The sequence below is a fragment of the Danio aesculapii genome, chromosome 13 (genome assembly GCF_903798145.1).
Source record: "Danio aesculapii chromosome 13, fDanAes4.1, whole genome shotgun sequence".
NCBI lineage: Eukaryota > Metazoa > Chordata > Actinopteri > Cypriniformes > Danionidae > Danio > Danio aesculapii.
The window spans coordinates 17023882-17047710 of record NC_079447.1 but is presented as its reverse complement, the minus strand read 5'-3'; the positions used below and the strand labels follow the sequence as shown (position 1 = coordinate 17047710).

Genomic DNA, 23829 nt, shown 5'->3' with positions numbered 1-23829 from the left:
TGATTTCCTGATGATGTGAACTTTTAACAGCCAGTTTTATTTATTGCATACACCTGAATTCTGCATGCACTTGAATTCTTTGGTAGTAGTGTAATCATTTACAACCATGCCGAATGGTGACAGTAAGAGAGAGAGAGAGAGGGAGAGAGAAAGAAAGAGAGAGAGAGAGAGAGAGAGAGAGAGAGAGAGAGAGAGAGAAAATGATGTAAATTCATGAATCTTTTTTAAATAATGCAGACTCTTTATTATTATTACTATTATTATTGTTATATTTATCTAATGCATTATCTGTTTGTTTGTTTGTTTGTTTGTCATTTATTTATTTTTATTTTATTTTATTATTATTTGATGATTTTAATATATTACACATTTGAAGTGCATTGGCAATACAGTATTGAATGTCATGCCAATAAAGCAACTTGAGAGAAAGAGAGAGAGAGAGGAAGAGAGAGAGAGAGAGAGAGAGAGAGAGAGAGAGAGAGAGAGAGAGAGAGAGAGAGAGAGAGAGAGAGAGAGAGAGAGAGAGAGAGAGAGAGAGAGAGAGAGAGGGCGAGCGGTTGTCTCGACATCGGTTGTCATGGCAGTGCTGAGTATCTGTGGCTTCAGGATTCTTCGGTATGTTAGCGAGCTGATGAGAAACAGCTGTGGAGCAGAACAGAAGCTAAACAAGCTCCAGCTAAACGATTGATAAGCCACTTAATGCAATCAGAGACACTTACGGTTATGCACGTAAAGGCAAGGGTTTGTTCCAAGTTTAAAAGGTGAGGAATACAATCTGGAATTGGACATGAGGAGAGACAGGACTGCTACAGGATGACTACTGTCAGTCCAAAAGGGTTGGGCTATAGTGCTAATGATTATTGAAGAGCAGATTATGTGAGAAAACAGGAATCTGGTAGCTAATTAAAACGAAGTACCTTAATATGGGAGTATCTAAAGATAGCAGTAATTGCTAATCTAGTAGGAATTAATTCAAGAGGAAGTTTAGATGCTGGTTGGTCAGCACACTTACACAAGATACAGTTGCCATTACAATATTACAACGACAGCAATGCAAATGAAAAAATACAGGGCTTCAGACTGAGAGTTAATGGTCACAACCTTTTATCGTACCAGTGAAACTAGAAGTACTAGAAGACAGCGTCTGAAAAATACATTCTGCATTGATTCTGAGATTTTCAAATTGTACTGATATTCTCTCTTGAACAGATTCTGAGCTTAGTTTTTAACAGAGGATGGCGCTCTAGACTAGCTTTTAACCATACACTCAAATGCTCATGAGTAGGCTTTCACTAATAATCGTGCTTTAATTCTCCATGGTTAATAAATCGTAAAGCTTTCTCAACACCGTGTTTCTGCACGAAACAAAATTGCTGCAACTAAACAAAGTTACGACAACTGTGCGCTAGTTTATAGTTCCAAGATTGTACACAGAGGCTAACATCCACACACACTGGATTAACAATGGCTGAGGCTAATAGCTATGGGCCATTAACATATCACGTCTTTTGCGTGCGCAAGTTTGTTATTTCCAATAGAGGCGACAAATACTAGTTAAATTTATTCTTTATTTATTTATTTATTTATTTACTGTATTGTCAATTATTTTTAGTTAAAAATTATTACTTATGTTTAAATTGCAAAAACTTTTTTTCACATATTTTTAAGTCCAAAGAGAAATGGACTATTGTTTGTTTTTTTAATATTATTTTCAGTTTTCATGTGATTTACTAAACTTCTAGTGTTTTAAAATTAATAAATGCATAATAATCGTGATTGTTCAACAGACTATAATCGTACAACCAAAATCTATAATCGTTACATCCTTACTTATGTAAGATCGCTTATGTGTTCAGCTGAGTTGGCTTTTATGTCACAAAATTTATCTAAACAGCTCACCATCAACAATCTTGTAAATCACTTAAGCCTTTCCTAACTTTAATTAATGATTATTTTAGGTTCACATGGTAGCTGTAATAAATTGAATGCGAGCAAAGCATGGCTGTTTGTAAAGCTTTATCTGCTGTTAAAAACTAAGCTCAGTTTCGATTTCTCAAACAATTTTTCACCACAGCTCTTTCAGAAACTTTGGCAAACGCAGTGGAATGAAACAGTGCTACTTGCTTTAACTGTGAACCAAACATACCATTTCTCAACACAGTTTAAAATAAAAGCCACTGCTGCAAGAGCCAATGAAGAGTTCAGATGCAAAAGCCTCTAAACGCCACTTCCACCAAAAATGAGCTGATGACATTGAGCGAATGCTTTAGGCATGAGCTACATGTTCAACAAATATTTTTGCTTCAAATCATCTAAATCCCAGCATCAGCACATTCAGAAATAACAGTTTGCTTACAAAAGCCTCTAAATGCCACTTGCCTTTGACAGCGAAAGCGGATATATCCCAAGAACCAATCAGGAGGCACGAATCGAATCATATGTCTTCAACGTAGCTGCGCGCTGATACGCCGGCTTTTATAAAGAGACTGTCTTATTCCGCTTTCGATTTTAAAAGATGGAGTTCGATGAATTGGATGAGCCAGTGGACGGCAAAGTGAAAACGTCCCTTACCTCAAAACTCTGTGCATTAGAAGAAAAAGAAAACACACTGTACAGTTGGAAGTGTAGCATGCATTCATAACGTTTTTTTCCGCAGTGACGCTATTTTGAATGAGCCCGATTTACTATACATTAAATGGCAACACCGTTTCATGAGAGACGAAGTTAAGATGCCGTTCTTTTATCCCACATGGATGCTATGAGGAAAAAGGAGACCAAAACTGTGAGTATCGTGAGAATGAATAAATGACCACTTCTAAAAGTGACTGAGAGGCATCCCCTTTTTGCCCAGTAGGCCTACCTAATGTTTTATTTGCTAATTTAAGCTATTTTATAAAAGATAAATATAATGTATAAAACTATACGTTATTGATATTACTTCATATAACCTATACATCTGATAAGCTTTTTATATTAATGGACAAAGTACAGGGGCAGCACGGTGGCACAGTGGGCAGCACAATCGCCTCACAGCAAGAAGGTTACTGGCTCGAGCCTCGGCTGGGTCAGTTGCCATTTCTGTGTGGAGTTTGCATGTTCTCCCCGTGTTTGCGTGGGTTTTAGTCTGGGTGCTCCGGTTTGTCCCACAGTCCAAAGACATGTGCTATAGGTAAATTGGGTAAGCTAAATTGTCCGTAGTGTATGTGTGTGAATGAGTGTGTATGGATGTTTCCAAGTGATGGGTTGCAGCTGGAAAGGCATCTGCTGCGTAAAACATGTGCTGGATAAGTTGGTGGTTCATTACGCTGTGGCGTGTAAGCTGAAAAGAAAATGAATGTATGAATGGACAATGCACAGATATTGATGTTTCACAATAGCTTTGCACTAAATTATTTGAATCTAACAAGCTTAGTTTACAGTGTTTGCAATGTTTACATTGCTACATTAAATCTAAATCCCAAATATCAGAAATGACAACAGATTGTTAAGATTTAATTAATGTCAATTTATTTTATGTTACTGATTAATGCACTTGACAGATTTCATTCATTCATTCATTTTCCTTTGTCCCTGGTTATTCAGGGGTTACCACAGTGGAATGAACCGTCACTTACTTGACAGATGTATGTATTTTTAATTTAAGGTGGTTTGTGTAATGCGTTTTATGTTTGGTAAAATAATTTCTATTAGCATCTTTAGTGATTTTTCAACTAATCACACTGTCTTGTCTTGGAGGATTTAGAGATTTTTGCAAAAAAAAGCAGAAGTGGATTTAGCTGGTTTTGACTCAAAAGAAAATCTACCTTGTTAAAAACCAAAGAATTGTCTAAAGTGACATTTTTGCTAAAAAGTTTTTTATTTACTAGCTAATAACCTTTTCATTATCTATATAAATGAAACGTCTGATCCTAATCAGAGGAGCCTGACAGAAAATGCTCATTTACAAGAAAAGAGGTCTGGTGGATTTTGAGGGTTTTTCATCTGAACTCTTCAAATGCAGTTTACACGACCACTAGTTCAATTTCGTTCCAAAGCTCCTATATCAACCCAACCGCAATTTAAACTTGTCCAAAGCCAAATTAAACCGCATTGTCATTCTACACAAAACTAATGATAACAACAGCTGAAAAACCCTTTGCAACAGTGATCATTTTAGCAGGATTTTCACTAGACAAATCACCAACTATTACCATTGGTTCCACTCATGGGAACCAGTGGCAGAAATGTAATTTTGTAAATGTTATTGTATTAAATACCTTAAATGAGTAATGTGATTTAATTACTGTATTTATTAATAAGTAAAATTAGTGCAATATAAATAAATTTACATCTGAATCTCAACTCAGAGTAATAGATCAACTACTGTCAAATGTGCATTTCTAAGAAACAAACTTCTTGGATGTGGAACTTATTGCCACTGTTCTTAAAAGTTAGTCTGGAGCCCTGCAATACAAGACATTAAGATAGGGTTAATGTAAGTCTAGAAGGGATACAGCTGAAGATACTTGGGCATGCACATCATTCACTCACTCATTTTCCTTCAGCTTATTGCCTGTCTATCAGGGGTCGCCACAGTGTATTGAACCACCAACTACTCTGGCAATTGTTTTACACAACAGATGCTATTCCACCCGCAACCCAGCCCCGAGAATACAAACTTTAGTGTTTCAGTGAAACACCCATGTACTCTCCCATTTACACACACACACTCAAATGCTACAGCCAATTTAGTTCATCCTATTCACCTGTACTGCATGTCTTTGTTCTTTGGGGAAAACCGGAGCACCCGGAGGAAACCCAAGCAGACATGGGGAGAACATGCACTCTGCACAAAAAAAGCCTCCTGGTCCAGCTGAGACTTGAACCAGCAACCTTCTTGCCTTAAGGCAACAATGCTAGCCACTGTGCTTCCCTATATGTGCACATCAACGTAACATAACGTAACATAACATAACGTAACATAAACTTTAAGAAATAGGTTTAAGGTTGGAGTAGGGGTAGGGGTTAATAAAGAATATAAATAATTCTTCTTAAACTCCCGATGGAGCTGCACCCCATCTAGAAATAACCCAAGATAGCATGTGCTTCAGTTGGTATCTGGGATTTTCAAAACTGCTTTTAAAATCAGCTGGCCAGTGGGCTGCCTTGGAGACTTGTCAGCTAATCGGGTTTTTTTTAGGAAATCCTGTGCAATTAGAATGACTGGCTTTCTTGGAGGGACGTTTCCATGAGACTTGTGCTCATGTTCAATAGCAGCTTAACAGAACACTGCATTTAGAGACAGGATGAAGCACAAAATGTAAGATATTTCATTGAAATTTACAAAGACCACTATAAGTGTTATATATTTTGCTGATTTTGGTACTTGCATTGACTATCCCAAATGTTTAGAAGAAATCCAGAGAAAAAAGCAGTTTTGTCTAGTGACACAAACAGCATTTTTTGCTGTTTTTCAACACATTTCTAAGCATAATAGTTTTAATAACTCATTTCTAATAACTGATTTATTTTATCTTTGTCATGATGACAGTACATAATATTCTACTAGATATTTTTCAAGACACTTGTATACAGCTTAAAGTGACATTTTAAAGCTTGATTAGGCTAATTAGGTTAACTAGGCAAGTTAGGGTAAATAGGCAAGTTATTGTATAACAGTGGTTTTTCCTGTAGACTATCAATAATAATTTTGACCTTAAAATGGTTTTAAAAATTTAAAATTGCTTTTATTCTAACTGAAATAAAACAAGTAAGACTTTCTCCAGAAGAAATTATCTTCTCCTGGAATTACCTTCCTGCAGAGTTCAGCTCCAACCCTGATCAAACACACCTGAACTAATTAATTAGGACCTGAACAGCACTTGACAATTACAGGCAGGTGTGTTTGATATGGGCTACAACTGAAATATACAGCAAGGTAGATATTCAGGAACAGGGTTGGTCACCCGTTATAGGAAATACTGCGAAAAATTCCTTGTCTGTTAAAGGGGTGGTCCACTACGATATTACATTTTAAAGTTTAGTTGTTGTGTAATGTATTTGTGTGAACATTAACAACATCTCTGAATGTAATACGCTCAAAGTTCAATTCAAAGGGAGACATTGGCTTTTGAGTTAGCTTAGCAAAGCCTACAGTGAACGAAGTTTGGGGATTACAAAAAAATACATCCAGGCTAAGATCACAAACGCTTCAGGTTACACGCATTCACCACGTGCAGCGGAGGGGCGTGGCCAGAGGCGAAGTAATGGTATAGCAGACAAAGCTAAAATGACGTCTAAACGCTGCTATTTCCACAGAGTTGTTTGTTTCTGTATTTGGGCTTTCTAAAGAACATGACACAAAGAGAGAAGTGCTTACAGTTTAATTTGAATTATGTTCCAGAGAATTATAAAAAATATATAGCATTTGACAAAGGAGAACTTCCAGAATCTCTTCCAGTTCAGTGCTGGATACGGTTAAAAACTCCTCAATGAAGGAATGGTTCCAAACACAATAGATAAAGCTGTGGATTGTGAGCCACAACCTGTAAGTATTTTGATTTGTTAAAATTGATCTATGACATGCATAGTGTCTATCGTTAACAGTATGTTGAAGCAAGGATGAAAACAACGGGAAAAGCAGTTTGGCCCGTTAACAATTTAGCTACAAATTCATATTTATCCGTCAAACCGCTGTAAACACACACAATCTTCAGCAGTGCTGCAGTCTCTCTCTATGCAGCCGATTTCCCTGCATTATACATCTCAAATAACAAATTTGCAAAAGATATGCGTTACATATTACTTACACATGCTTATAATTCAAAAATTTGAAAGACACTTGTCAGATTTTATTTTGGAGAGCAGACGTGAGGTTCAGCTGTGTCCTCTTCATTTTCTGTGTGATTCAGGCTCAAACTGATACGGCTAACAGCTACTCTGACTGACAGTATTTACACAGCACAAAAGCATGTGCTTGTGGAGGCATGACGCTTTTAGCTGACCAATCAGAGCCTCTTGAGGCCAGGTATTTTGGAGGAACCAGGAAATATAACAGTCAAATATAACAGTCAATTTTCATGTTAGCGGAGTAGCTGCATATAATCATGCAAGATATATGAAAAAATAACCAGATTTTTTACAAATGAAGCATGAGCACCCATTGCTTTACATCTTATAAACCCAAGCAAGCCTTAAAATTAAATAATTTGGGAAATATTTGAGCTAATAATTTTGACTTCATCTGTATATCTTCCACTGCTTCTATAAAAATGACCCACAAATCCCATCAAGCCCTTGCACAAAGAAATTGAGCTTAAACACAAAAGCAACAAAACTAAAAGAGACATTCAGACACGCACATATAAAGATATGCATAGCCATGCAAATACACACATAGACAAATGCATGTAAATATAGACAGGCTCTTCTCTGCTCACTCAGCAGGAATTGCTGCTAGATTTCCTCACACCTACACCACAAATATTTCTTCACTCCAGCTCTTTTTTAACTCTCTCTTTCACTCCTTCTCTTCCTGCTATTTCTCCCTCTCTCTTTTTCTTACTCGCTCTGGTGTGAAATACAGCACAGCTCAGCTCGTTGCCGGCTGGTTGCCATAGCAACTACAAATGCCAGAAAACCTACAAACAATCAGGCAGTCCAACACACACACACACAAACACACACGAACAAACTCCCCCATAAGCCAAGTAAATGACCCGTTTATTTACTGCCTTGGTGAAAACTGTTTTTATAGATCCACCTGCAATATCTCACTTACATACAGCGAAGCCAAAAAATCTTTAAAATAAGAGTGCAAACTAAAAGGGCATCTACAAACCATTTTAAATGTACTTGTTTTTATCTGGTGTTAAAATTAATTCTAGTGATATATTCACAAATGGTCGGCCAAGACACATTACCTGTTTCCACATGTATTGACCACTTTTGTTCACATTAACATATGAAACTACCCTGAGGGTTTGTGTTAGAACAATCAGGACTGGACAGTGTGCTATTCATATGTTATTGAAGCTGCTGGTTTAAACGGGTCCAAAATATATATGTTTACTAAATAATAATGATCAAAGATTGCACAGCAAAGATGTATTGGTCTCATTAGGGGTGCCACTAGGGGGGGACTGTTAGGACTACTCTATATCAAAGATGCATACCACAAGAGTGACCACAAGAGCTTGAAGCTGGGTCACACTTGACTTTTCCTTCCATAGACTTTCATTCATGCGCACGCGAATGCGTCAGACCGGAAACGCAGGGTCATGCGTTAAATTTCGCACTGCGCTGCAGTGCAAAGTTCAAGCTTGGTGAACTCTGACCTGCGAAATCGCATCACTTGACTACGTGAGACCAATCGAGGATCAAAACAGGATCTCTCTGGACAGAAATTTAAAACATAACGCAAATCGCTCGCTTTTTAAATGTCTAAACATCTTGTTTAATCCCGCCCCTTTTCGCAGCGCCGTACGACAGAATTTCGCACACACAAAGCAGAGTGTGACCGTAGCTTTAGTCGAGTCCCGTGAAAGAGCTTCACATAGAAACATTTGTTTTGTGTTTACCTTATGATTAAAGTTGTTTCACGTCTGCCGGTTCCCTGCCTCTGAATGAGCGAGTTTTAGCTACTTGTAGCGTTCAGAAAAAACAAAACACCCACGAAGAAACTTGACACAGAGAAACGTAAAAACCTACTGCCAGCGAGCTGTTTCGGAACTGTTATTGCAGAGCAACACAAACAGCGCGCAGAACCATAAATACACAACTACACGCAAGGCAGGCGCCGTGAGTCATGCCGATCACTCGACGCAGAAGTATAAATCAGCCTTAAGGGCCCACGCTGTTTTGGGACATGCTACTTCCTTATTAACGGACCATTATGTTACTTAGTTACGTCCCCTGTCAATCATGTCAACACATCATCTGCATTTCTTTCATATTTAATTATCTACCATATTGTAGATTCAGAAGCAAGTTCATCTGCCCTTCATGAGCCTTTCATGCAGAGAAATCGCCTTCGGTGTTTATCATGCTCGATAATGAGCATTAAAATTGTAGAATGGGTTTGAAAAAACAGACCCCACTATGGGAGTCGATTCCCGTCCTGGAGTCGATTACGGTACTGGGTCCGTTGAGAGTCGAGGAATCAACTCTTTAGGAGAGAACACCTCATCCCTACTACAGAACAAACCATCATTATACAATGACTTGTTTAAATACTGTAACTTGCCTAATTAACCTAGTTAAGTCTTTAAATGTCACTTTAAGCTGAATACTTGAATAATATCTAGTAAAATATTATGTACTGTCATCATGGCAAAGATAAAAGTCCACATGGCCTTTCTTTTGGATGAATCTGTGTCTTAATGATGTCATAGAAAGCTTCAATACCCTGAATTTGCAAATCCGCACCTTTCAGAAAAATTGTGAGATCCGCAAAATTTTGTGGAGCTTGCTTGATTTTGCAATAAGTTCAGCGATCGCAAAATCCTGGAGGGACTGTTAATACTGTGACATTTATATTCAGCTGTATCACTTAAAAAAAACAATTAATTTTTTACTTTTTTTATTTATTCAGACCAAATAATACGGAAATGTAACACTATCTACATAATATTCAAATATTTGACATTGTAAATAGCTGTTAATAATTATTATTTGCATTTTATGGAAGATAACCTATAAATATGATCAGCTTTTCAGTATCTCTGCCAAAATGTTAATATTGCCAGCCTAATAGTCCTACATTACATGCGTTCTCAGTGCAGCATCAGAAGCTTCTCACAACACATAAAGTGTGTTTTCTGTGTGTTTAAGTGTGTGCTGCTCATGTTAGCTCCTCCTCCTCAGGTGTGCATGTGTGACAGGTGTGACAGCTGTTACCGGTTTAAACAAACCACTGACCACACACACACACACACACACAATGACATCATCCTGTCTGGATGGATGAAATGCCTCTGTGTCTGTTTATCTCTGTGTTGGCTAAGGTCAACATCATTATTGCTTTACATAAACCCTCGAAACTTAAATTCCTCTCCTCCAAATGTTACACTCCAGTTTTCTCTCCATCTGTTCCTCTCTCTCGCCCTGTCTGTCTATTAGTGGGCTGTTTGTTGATGTCTGCTGGCTTTCTCCTTCAGACAGGAAGTGCTGATCAGCCCTTGAGACGCGCGGCCCACTGTCTCGCTTCCACACGCATTCCACATTATCTCCCCCCCCCCCCCCCCCCACACACACACACTTATACACCCTCCTAAGGTGAGCCCGTCTCTTACTTTCACGTTTCCAGACACACAGTTTAATGGCTCATTAATAATCGTATCAACACAGCCAATGGCTTCACTTCGAGCTAAACGCTGAGTTGCTCGGATCACTGCTTTCACGTTAATTAAAGTTAAAACCCATAGTGTTTGTGCACACACTTCCTCACTGCGGCATGTTTTAGCTCCCGGGGCCGTGTTGCATTATCTAGACAGGCTTACAATGAATGAGGCCTGTTTCTGAGTAACCCTGCCGGACAGTCACAAGGAACAAAGTCCTCGTTTTGAGCACATCATCAGGTTAGGAGCGGCATGTGATGATTTGCATGAAGAGCTTCTGCTAAGATTAAAAAAAAGAAAAGGAAAAAAAGTCGGACTAGATATATTTGACTTTGCAAACTGCAAAGCCACAGGAGGATCAAACGCAGTCAATAAAAGAAACTTTTTAAGAACGCACACACACATATACACACATCAAAAAACTGCATCCCGTAGCATCTTGGCCTGGCTTGACACGCATACACAGTCAGAGTAAATGAGGTGGCAGCATTTTCTGCACTATTGTAGATGTATTCAAGCTGTTCTTTCATTGGCTGAAAGAGCACAGTGAGGGATGAAGCACCTCATCACATCCTGACATTAAACTCTAGAATAGAAAACAGGAGAAATGGCGTCATGCACTTCATCTTGTAGGTCATTCCGGTGAGCGTTTGTGTGTGTGTGTGTGTTAGATATGATGTCAGAAAATAATGATAAAATATGATCAAATTCATTCATTCATTCATTCATTCATTTTCTTTCGGTTTAGCTGGCAGCTACTCTTTGCAACTCTCACATGGTCGCCCACTGAAGCGAAGCAGAGCTGTGCATGGTCAGTACCTGGATGGGAGACCACATGGGAAAGCCAGGTTGTTGCCGGAAGTGGTGTTAGTGAGACCAGCAGGGGGTGCTCAACCTGTGGTCTGTGTGGGTCCTAATGCCCTAGTATAGCGAAGGGGACTCTAAACTACTAATATCGAATAAGACGATAAACTCTCTGTGGTCGTTAAAGGATGCCCTTCGAAAAAGAGTAGGGCTTTAACCCAAGCATCCTGGTCAAATTTGCCCACTGGCCTCTGTCTATCATGGCCTCCTAACCATCCCCATTGCATAATTGGCTTCATCACTGACTTCTCTCCACCAATCAGCTGGTGTGGTCTGGCACAATATGGCTGCCGTTGAGGAGATTTCCCCCCAATGTGTAAAGCACTTTGAGTGTCCAGAAAAAGCGCTATGTAAATGAAAGAAATTATTATTATTAGTCCCTTTATTCGCCACAGTCACCGCCTATGTATATGTTTTACATAGGTTGCGGCTGGAAGGGCATCCGCTATCACTGGGAAACACCCATACACACTCATTCACACACATACACTACGATCAATTTAGCTTATTCAATTCACCTGTAGCGCATGTCTTTGGACTGTGAGGGAAAGCGGAGCATCCAGAGGAAACCCACGCCAACACGAGGAGAACATGCAATATCCACACAGATATGCCAATTGCCCAGCTGGGACTCGAACCAGCAACCTTCCTGCTGTCAGGCGACAGTGCTAACCACTGAGCCACCGTACCGTAATTTCACTAACAATAGGCCCAATAATAACTGCTACTCAATAGTCCCACAACATATTTTTAATTGATACCTGATGACTTGTGAAAATAACTCAGAAAATTCTAGTGGCATAGAATTAGCTTTTTACAGTACTTCTGTACAGTACGTCGGTATTTATATAATTAATTAAATCCATGAATGCGAGCACTGTGCAAATACACAGTACAGTTTAGGGATGAGCCGATATAAGATTCTAACAGTCTGATAACCTTGGAAAAAATTGTTTCACGGTATTGTGATTACTGCTCTAAAATATATTCTTTTAAAATGTCTGGATAAAAAACAAGAACTTTTTTCCATGTTGAAGACAATGGCTGCATCCGAAATCACAAGATTCCATACTGTATCCGGTGTTAAGTCGTGACGTGTCGGTGACGTATGGAATTCTGTTTCCGGGTCCAAGTTGCCACTCATTTAAATTGAGAAAATATTCGTTTATGCCCACTTTTTAGTCCTATCACACATTAAAATGAATTTTATTTAAAATCATAGTGTACACAACAGTCTCTGGACTTGCTGCATCACAAATACCCAAATTTTAACAATTTATAAAAAATTAAGCACTTTCTGGCCATCTGATATTAGGCATGCATATATACATTGCAATTGTGATTTTTGAAAGTGTTACATCGCTTTGTAAATGTTTAGTATTACCATTTGATGAGTCTCCCCATACAGTTTGATATAGCGATTCATGTGACGACACACTTTACAAGCAGATAGTGCGCTAAGAACATTATACGGGTCAAGAAGCATGTCCAGTTTCATAGAATACGAAAAACAGTATGCGAGAGGTACACAGATGACCTACTACTTTGGTGAGATTCTGAAGTGTGCATCCGATGGACGTTACGCTATCCCATGATGCATCCCGAGAGAATTCATGAATGGGAGTGAAGCAGGTATGTCATGTGATGATGACAAAATGGCATCCGTAGTATGACTGAGCTCCATTCATACTATTCACATTCATATTGTATAGAACATATTTTTCTACTGTAGTAAATTCAAGCTCAAATGCAGTGCTTACTGAGTAGTAGGCGATTTTCGGACACAGCCAATATATTTTATTTTGAGAAACATTTAAAATTGTTTGAAACAATAAACATGTCGGGCTGAATAATTCAAATGTATCATTGACTTCTGCTGTCTTCATTGGTTTCAAAAACACAAATTTCTTTACAATTTAAAACGGCATCTTAGGATATCTTTTCTGCTGGAGATTCTGTTGTCCTAAAAAACTTATATTAATATCACACACAGGTTATGCATCTTGTTGATATACACTGTGAACATCAGCTGCGCTAATTATTTTCTTTACTCTCCATTTCCACCTGGGGATACTCTTCCCGAGGCCCTCAGACTATGCAGAGTCACTGATTCGATCCAAGACCAACGACGAGATGATCCCAAGGTTTCCATATCCTGGACCTGGCTGAATCCTGAGCAGCTACTGTGATGGTCATGGAAGAGTGGAGAACATGAGACTGATTCCTGTGACGCTCCAGAGACAGACGAGTCTTCGCTAAGGCCAGCTTCCAGCCTCCGCCACTGAGACTGCAGCTCTGCACAAGACGTTTGGCCAGCGGAGAAATTAAAATGGTCATGCCCAACTGAGCCTGGTTTCTCTCAAGGTTTTTTTTTTTCTTCACTTCCGCCTTTAGTGAAGTTTTTTTTCCCTCTCCGCTGTCGCCACTGGCTTGCATGGTTCGGGATCTGTAGAGCTGCGCATCGTTGGATTTGCTCTTCAGTATGTGGACTCTCAGTAGTGATTATTAAACCACACTGAACTGAGCTAAACTGAACTGAACTTAAACACTACAAACTGAACTACACTGTTCCTATTTACTGTGACCTTTTATGTGAAGCTGCTTTGACACAATCTACATTGTATAAGCGCTATACAAATAAAGGTGAATATTATCAATATACATATACAGTAGGAATGGTAACAGAAAATATTAGCAGTTTTAAAACCTTAAAAACGGTTATTGTCCCATAACTAGTACGGTGTTGTGCACAGTGTTGTGCTTTAGCAAAATGATCCACCAGTCATATGTTCTGTATGAAACAAGGACATTTGAGAAAACCTGGAGGTTGTTTTGTTATTTCAAGCACCAAATATAGTGCAAAATAACTTTGGGAGTGAGTAGTCTGTTAAACGTATTTGCACAGTGTAGGTACTTGTGCCTTCTGGAATGACTACTGCAGCGCAGGTGACATCATCACATCTCGTATGACGTAAGAGCTAGAGATGACATATGATGACGTGTGGGTCTAGTAGTGGTGTCTCATTTCTCAGGAAAATATTTTCATCCTCCTTCACACTCTGTTTCAAAGACCCAAGGCGTAGGGGTATAAAATAAAATTGGGATTGGGCATTACTGTTTAGACTGAAATTGTACATCAAACCTAACATTCATCTTTCAATGTCTGAACTGGGACGTTGTATAATCTACCCTATTTGCATCTGCATTTGAGGGAATGAATATTAAAAGTGGAGACCAATTTGTTTTTTTTTATGGACAGCAAGCTGCAGAAATGCAATTCATTGTTGCCTGGATCACACAGTCACAAACTGTAGGTACTGTAAATATCATGGTGGATATACATTAAATCGCTCAGATTGTCCAAAATAGACCAATATGGACCTAAATTAGGATGACAAAAATTTTGAAAGGTAATTTCTAGGCTGGTCAGCCTCTGCGGTCTAACAACACTCAATGTCAAAATGACTAAGAGAAGAACTTTATCATGAGACATGTACCAAACCAACCAGCTACTAGAATCCAAGTGGCAACCTCCCGCTCTCTCTTGTGAAGTCAATACGGAAGTAACTGAAACTGCGATTCATCAACTCGCCTTTGGGGGCTGGCTCAACAAAGTCCAGATGTTCGCTGACTGCAATGCTAAATTGGCCAATTTTACAGCTGATAAAAACATGTTTACACCCTGGTACGACAGATGGTTTTGGTGTATATAGCTAATATTACCTTTCATGACAACTGTGAGGGGGTGAATTTTTTTTATAACTCATCCGTTTTGTTTTAATTCAGTTAAATTCGGTCTGCATAATTAAGGGCGTGGTCACTTGAGTAACAGCTAGGTCTCGCTGGTCGCCGTCATGTCATTCTGGCTGATTAGCCACTGAACTCGGAATATACATCGTATTTAATTTTGTTTTATGTAGCTTTACACAGTCAATTGCCTTTTGGAAATATTTCCAACAATTATCAGAAAATACCTTGCCTCTATTTCCCAGGTGAGTAAAATTATATGCTTATTTACCATATCAATAAATGTATTTGTTTTATTTAAGAAAAATTATGGTTTACAAATAGTTTACAATTACAATTTAAACCTGTAAAGCACTCCAGAATCTGACAGACTGATTAGCTGTAGGCTATAAAACAGTCATCTGAAACATTGTCATACAGTGTTTTGCTTGGATTTAATAAATAGTCTTGCATTTACTAACACAGACTACAAGTTTTAAGTGTTTGGAAGTAATTTTCCTCCTGTAGAAAAACGTCATAACAATGCTTAGTGGCTCAATATGTTACAACAGTGTTTTTAAAAGACTAAACACTTTATTGATATAGCGTACAACCAAGCACATGTGGTCAGAACACAAACGAGTCGCAGGTAATGAAGTATTAAGCGTTTCTCCCAAAGAAAAGCCTATCTAAGCAGAATGCTATCAGGCATCTGTAGAATCACTCATGCTCCGCTTCTTTGCCCTTGTTTGGTATCTCCTGGTCGGTGCGATGACGCACGAACAAAATGACGACGATTGGCCACACCTACTTAGCTTCAACTACCTAGCTTCATCTGAGCTCAACAGAAACCTATGGGTGACGTCACGATACTACACCCATATCTTTTACAGTCTATGCTACAATCACAAGAATAAACATTTCGAATTAAAGAAATATATGAAAACTGAGGGGAGTACAATAATTTACGAGATTTTATGTAGTTAAGAACTACAGTTACATGAAGAATTGTGCATGGCACATTCAAATTAAAAATCATTGAGAAATATGAAACATTTAATTGGTTGTATCTACAGAAACAACATAATGTATTTCAGGATTTGTGTTTAGTATGTATGTATGTATGTATGTATGTATGTATGTATGTATGTATGTATGTATGTATGTATGTATGTATGTATGTATGTATGTATGTATATATATATATATATATATATATATATATATGTATATATATATATATATATATATATATATATATATATATATATATATATATATATATATATATATATCATGACATGCTTGCTAAATATATGTAAAAGCATTCTGAGAGCGAGGTAGTCTGAGTCAATGTCATCAGTAATTGCTCACTGTGACTAGAGGAAGTTTCTGTACAGCTTCATAAGTAATTGAGATTTTTCTGCATGAACTCTACTGAACATGATTGTTTTAAAAACTGAGGTGAATTAATGCAAACATATGGGTTCAAGAAAAGCATGAGCAACCAATTAACAACTTCAGAGCCCACAACAGGTAAGGTTAATCGAATATTGTTTAAAAAAATCTGTGTCCTTGAAAAATGAATTACGTTTTGAATGAAAGAAAGCTGTTTTCATCATACTACATAAAGCATAGCGTGAGGTTTAATGTGTATCTGTCAAACCCATTCAGGTTGCTAATAGTGTGAATGCTGCCACTCAAATCTTGAAACAAAACTTGTTACTTTTTGACTGAAACAGGAATTAAACAAAGACATCTAGAAGCCAAAAACAGGACCTGATTCCACAAAATGCAACCATAAAACAGTCAGAATGATCCAGCATACCTGTTTTGTTTTGTTATAGTGGCAATGTTGACTGTCACAGTTTACAGAAGTTGAAAGCACATCTCTTTCCAACAGATATGAATAAGAGGAATTTACAGTGCTTTTTTGATTATTTTACACATTTTATAAGCTCTTCAGCTTTTAAGCTCACAGCTACATGTGCACATAAATGTATGTTATATACGCACATAAACCGTGTTTAGAGTGTTTAGCCCAGCACACAGCATTGCTATGGATGTTCAGCAAGTTCCACAGCAAAAATATAATTGGTAAAAGCTGTTTATTTGTGCTGTATCTTTAGGTTCGGTCGTGCTTAGTACAACACACACTGGCTAAATTAAAGCTTATGCTCAAGAACTAAAATGCCAGCTTCCATCAAGTGGTAAGGGCAAAATCAGGCATGCAATGACGCCTCGGGACATCACGTGTTTTATATGCAGGCCTACACGACATCTGTGCCCGCAGAACTCCACGTAATTGAAGCAGCTGCCATTCACAAAGTTTTACACGTATCCTGCCACTTACGTGTTGCTTTATTGGATACATGAGCTGACTTGATTATGCTTGCAGCTACCAATGAGACCGCACACAGAATTTTTCAAAAACAATATGCATTAAAAATAAAAATTAAATAAAGTTATTTATGCAGAGATGCATCATCTTCACAATGAATTCAAAAACTATGCTTAGATCTGAGATTTGTGGCAGATTTTAGGAAACTCTTGACTTCAGGCCTGCTTTAAAACAGCCAGTGTTTCCCCATGAGACACTTAATATACCCTAAAGTGAAGGAGTGAGAGAGACACAGGGAAACACAGAGGATTGATTGCGACTAGTCTTTAAGACATGAAAAGCTAGAGGAGGCTTTGTCCCTACTACATTAACCCTTTACTACCCTGAAGACACACACCAAGAAAATACACAATGTAGATTATCAGACACAGATCTCAGAGCCCAATATTATGTGACTGATTCACATTCACTAAAGCTGATCATTTTCCTGTTTCTGAAGATATCCATCTTTCTTATCAGAAGAGTCATCAGACCAGACCTGCAAACAGAACATTTAAAACCTGCCCAAGGCAGACTGAACTACTGCAGTAAGGAAACACTTAAAATAACCCAACAGCACTGGCCGCTGTACACTGCACAACCACTGCAGGACCAATTTTGACATATCAGTACAAAAATCACATTTTCTTAAGAAAATGCACTATATGGTGCTGGTTACTAATGCATTTTGGGTGCTTTCAAATCTCAGAAACGGGTCTTTAACTACTTAGCAATTTAGAAATCCAAAATACTTTAATTTAAAAGTATGAAAATACACTCAACGGCCACTTTATTAGGTACACCTTACTAGTACCGGGTTGGACCCCCTTTTTCCTTAAGAATCGCCTTAATCCTTCATGGCATAGATTCAACAAGGTACTGGAAATATTCCTCAGAGATTTTGGTTCTATATTGACATGATAGCATCACACAGTTGCTGCAGGTTAGTCGGCTGCACATCCATGATGTGAATCTCGTTCCACCACATCCCAAAGGTGCTCTATTGGATTGAGATCTGATGACTGTGCAGGCCATTTAAGTGACATCAGTGACATCATTGTCATGTTCACAATGATTTGAGCTTTATGACATGGTACGTTATCCTGTTGGAAGTGGCCATCAGAAGATGGGTACGCTGTGGTCATAAAGGGATGGACATGGTCAGTAACAATAGTCAGGTAGGCTGTGGCCTTGACACCATACTCAATTGTTACTAATGGGCCCAAAGTGTGCCAGGAAAATATCCCTCACACCATTACACCACCTGCCTGAACCGTTGATACAAGGCAGAATGGATCCATGATTTCTTGTTGTTGATACCAAATTCTGACCCGACCATCTGAATGTCGCAGCAGAAATCGAGACTCATCAGACCAGGCAACGTTTTTCCAATCTTCTATTGTCCAGGTTTGGTGAGCCTGTGTGAATTGTAGCCTTGGTTTCCTGTTCTTAGCTGACAGGAGTGGCACCCGGTGTGGTCTTCTGCTGATGAAGCTCATCTGCCTCAAGGTTGGACTTGTTGTGTGTTCAGAGATGCTCTTCTGCATAGCTCTGTTGTAATGAGTGGTTATTTGAGTTACTGTTGCCTTTCTATCAGCTGAAACCAGTCTGGCCATTCTCCTCTGACATCAACAAGGCATCTGCACCTACAGAACTGCCGCTCACTAAGTATTTTTTTCTTTTTGGACCATTCTCCGTAAACCCCAGAGATGGTTTTGCGTAAAAATCCCAGTAGATAAGCAGTTTCTGAAATACTCAGACCAGCCCGTCTGGCACAAACAACCATGCCACATTCAAAGTCACTTAAATCACCTTTCTTCCCCATTCTGATGCTCAGTTTAAACTGCAGCAGATCGTCCTGAGCATGTCTACATGCCTAAATGCACTGAGTTGCTGGCATATGATTGGCAGATTAGAAATTTGCTTTAATGAGCAGTTGGACAGGTGTACCTAATAAAGTGACCAGTGAGTGTAAATATGTTAACACCTGATTATAAGCATCTTAACCCTAACCAAGTGCAATATCATATTTCCACTTGCAAACTAGTTTTGTATGTTTCAATAACATATTGTGGCGCAGTGGATAGCACGATTGCCTCACAGCAAGAAGGTCGCTGGTTCGGGACTCGGCAACGTCAGTTGGCATTTCTGTGTAGAGTTTGCTTGTTCTCCTCGTGTTGGCATGGGTTTCCTCTGTGTGCTCCGGTTTCCCCCACAAGACATGCGCTATAGGTGAATTGGTAGTGTATGTGTGTGAATGAATGTGTGTGGATGTTTCCCAGTGATGGGTTGCAGCTGGAAGGGCATCTGCTGCATAAAACATATGCTACAAGTTGGTGTTTCATTCCGCTGTGGCGACCCCAGATTAATAAAGGGACTAAGCTAAAAAGAAAATGAATGAATGAATGGGTTGTCATTTAATGATGTACCATATATTAGCTGTCATATTGACATCAGTTCATAAATGCTTTTTCTTTACATTTTATTGTTATTGGTCCAATAAAAAAATCATAAAATATACTGAAGGAAAACATTGCAGATTACTTCTGCTGCTTACTGTCAATTACTTTTAATGTAATTTACTGAAAATACACAGTTGTGAAATGACCTCAAACTACTGAACATCAGTGTAAATTTATCCAGAACATTCATTGACATTTTGAATGTTCTCGCTGAAAGCCTTATGGCATTACTGAGTGAACTGAGGAGACCCTATGAGCCTCAGCTGATTGGCTGAGAAAGTGTCAGAAAAGGACACGCATACATGAAAATCTGACCTCACAGAAGGAAAGGAGAAAAGAAGAGAGAGTTCACAAGGCCTTGCTGCTGTTTTAAGCTGAATCAACTCACACCTGTCCAGCCTGAGGGGCTTGTTTCCCCTAAAGTTCTCACAGACCTACACAGATGTTATTAAGCAGGAAAATGTGTCTTGCTGATTCTATTGGTCCAGTCTGAACTTGCTGACATACTTTCATGCATAAACATACAGTTAACTGCGACCGATCGGATGGCTTCTCACATGCGTTCACTTTCTCAACTCAAATTCCCTCCAGATTTGACTTCGCCCATATGTCTTTTATGAGACGGGGTCAGGGCCTTCTCTATACCTGCAGTGTGTGTTTGCAGATCTCATTTTAAATCTCTACTGACCTTTTAGGCCTGTCAGAATGCAGAACAATAACCAATCTGTCTGACACACATACACACACCATTAAGTTCACAGAGGGTGCTTAATGGGCAGTGTGTAACAGACGTGTGTGTGTGTTTGTTGTTAATGAACAGTGTCGGAAATAATGCTCTAAAACAATGTAGAGCCTATATCCCTGTGGAAAAACCACCTCAGGGCTTCTCCTAGTTGTGCATGTCTCTCATTTCCATTTGATCCTCCATGCATAAACACTACAGCATGTATAATGGTTAATGTGGCAAAAATGTAAACTATGATGATCCTGCACTGATGGGGGTTAACTTTCTCTCTAATACAGGTCTGAACATGTCTGCTCTGGTGCAAAACTCCTGACACATGGTTTTGTCATGGGTTTATGGTCATTCAAGCTGAAATGAACGACTTTGGCCGCATACCTGAGCATGAGTCTTTCCCGCCGGTAGCTGATGACATCATTCAGGAGTCTACAAGCATTCGAAGGAGAAAAAAAAGAAACGCGGGAAAGTTTTCCAGCAGCCGTGTGCGGGGTCTGTTATTACCATTTTTGGGCAGACTCGCTCCCTGACAAGCCCAGCCCAAACCGCAGCGGATTCCAGCACTCGTTTTCTTTTTCCTCCCGTTTCCAAAGGGGAGGAAAAGAGTGTGGGAGCGACAAATGTTGCACTCATATTTCAAATAGTTTTTAAACTTCTGTGCAAAAAAATAAAAATAAATCACATCCGAGATATTTGTAAAATCACCCCCCTCCCCCAACTAATTGTCTACCGGAATGCATTTAACTGAGCTGGCATATCCGAGAACCGGTTCTTGACCAGGACCGTTACACATACCGGAAACGAATGACTCTCTTCTAATTACTCTCGGTTCTGTCAACCGCGACTTATTCTACCGATAAACACTGAATGACGTACCTAAACACTGACTGTTTTGGGTAAGTACTGTACATTGTAACACCGCTACCGAGTCTAGGAATCAATCCAATTCCAAAACGAACCAGACCATAAGTGATTCCAAACCACATAGCTTAGCAAATTCTGACTCTCAAACAAACGACTCATTTGAACAAATCATGTTACTGAATCGAAATGAATTGTGACTCGTTACAAAACTATTTTGACTCGTTACTGAACTGCAAAGTATTACTTTAAAATACTAAATAATAAAAGTAACTTACTAAGCTAACTTACACAATACTTGATCAACTTTTACTCGCTGTTCATGTAACAACAGCGTGTAGTTAAAATACACAAGTTCTGTTCTGTATTAAAAAAAAAAAAAAAACATACCTATATTGCAAAACCAAAACCTTTATTATAAGCCCTTGCTGCATCTATTCTGTTGTAATCCGAATTACCTCATTATTTGGCAACCGAAAGCTGAGGACAGTGAGTGCAATAAAATTGCAGTTCTTGTTTCAAAAGACACTTCCTCGTAAAACTGTGATAGTTAAGGGGAATCGGAACCAGAATGATGCTCATCTATGGGTCACACCGTAAGAGCGTAAATAAAGCGAGCTCGTGCTCTCGGCGCGCGCCCGCAGCGTCACATATGAGCCGCATCCACGGAGCGGAGGCTGCTGTCGCTGACATCTGTTGCGCGCGGTGAGTAGAAGCGGTGGGCGCTCGGTGTCCGGTGATCAGGGTCCGGATCGGTTGACTTAGGGGCGGGCCGTAATAACGCTCAAATGAATGGAGAGGCAGAAGAGAGAATAGGAACATGCGCAATCCCGCAACAGATGTTCCTCAAGTTTCTTCTAATGAAAGCTGATAGTTTGAGAAAATGTATAGATGCCGTACGATCTATTAGATAAACAAATACGAAACACAAAACAATAAAGTGATTAATCCATGCGTCGCAATGCAAAGTCTATTTCACCAGCAGCCACACAACTCACGAAACCGCACACCACGGGGCCCTTAAATCGTTTCGACAATGCATTTTTACTGCTGGTTTGCAGGAGGACTCTGCACCTTTAGCCGGTGGTGTGGAGAGATTATAGCGCATACCTTTCGCTGCTGTTTTTCCCAGGCGGGGTCAAGCAGCATATCCCGATCCCAGTCATCTTCCTGCTGCATGTAGTCGTTCTCTCCTCCATCATATTGATGGTGATGGTGATGTTGTTGATGGTGGTGGTGATCCATTCTGAACTGCTGTCCCTGTCTCTCTCCGGTCCTCCGGTCTCTCTCTCTCTCTCTCTCCCACAGAGCGCTGCAGTAAACACTCCCGTGCGCACTTAAAACGATGAGCACGAAACTAACGTCACTGACTCGTTTCCCTGCCCCGTTCACTCTCACCAAAGTCTGAATCTCCTCGTCTTTCTAGCTCTGTCCGTTTTTTCACCGCCGCTATCCAGAGTGGCGAGTAGGCAGACCCTCCAGCACGAGCATCGGCAGCAAAAACTTCACAGTAACGGAAAAAAAATAAAAAGGACGCCGCAGCGCGTCTGATTGGCTAGTGCGTACAGCTTTAAAGCCCGCCTACTAGACACATCTATTGTGTGATTGGCTAACATCGCTGTCTGTTACAGATTTCATGTAGGGGTTTCTGCATGTACGCAATTAAAAGGAAAGCTATATTTGTTGTATAAAATTTAATTACATTATGCTAGTGTGTTTGCGTTATTTTTTTTTTTCAAAATAAAAAAAATATATATTTTTTTAATCTTGCTATTAAACTTCTTTAATGATTTTACTGCCCTCAAAGAGACCACACCCTTGCTTAATTCATCTCACCGTGTCTCAGGTAACAGCACAATGTTCCGGTTTTTGGTTGGAGGGTGTCGGTGGGGGGATACAAAACTACATCGAAGATCCAGGAAAACTCACATTTGTAGCCTACCACCAAATTGTTAGTGGTAGGAAGTTTGGTTTCTGGCCAGACTGGTCATTAACTTGTCACCTTTGATTGACAACAGGCCTCATCCAGTTTATGACAGTCAAGCTTGTTTTTGGAACATGGTTGTTAAATGGATAGTCCGACCCCTCCAAAATAATTTGTTATTAATCCACTCATCCTCAGGCCAAGATATGTGACTTTCTTTCCTTCAGTGGGAAAACACACATATGAACAAATTTAACTCACATGTTGTGCTCTACTAAAGAAAAAAGTCACCTACATCTTGGATTGCCTGAGGCAGAGAAAATCAGCAGAACATTGATATTTTGGGGTGGACTATCCCTTTGTCAGGCATAATAACAGCTTACACCAGCTAAAAAGCATGTTCCAAAAGCCTGCTACTATCTTGGGCTGGAATTTGCCAACAGGGTAATGAGCCTATGAAACTTTCACACCATTATAAATTATGAGAATAGATGAAAGTGGAAGCTCCTGCTGTGCCAGATCAAGGCCATATGTGGTCAGGCCTTTATAAAGAAGTC

General features: G+C 39.3%; 1 protein-coding gene across 3 annotated transcripts in view; it reads right to left on the bottom strand.

The window, feature by feature from the left end:
- The window catches only part of actn1 (actinin, alpha 1), a 71927-nt gene extending 49070 nt beyond the window's left edge, over positions 1 to 22857 (bottom strand). For all 3 annotated transcript variants that reach the window (XM_056471036.1, XM_056471034.1, XM_056471035.1), the window contains exon 1: positions 22459 to 22857. In XM_056471036.1, the coding sequence (XP_056327011.1) occupies positions 22459 to 22593 (135 nt within the window). In that variant the 5' untranslated portion in view covers positions 22594 to 22857. The remainder of the gene's footprint in view (positions 1 to 22458) is intronic.
- Positions 22858 to 23829: the final 972 nt, after the last annotated feature.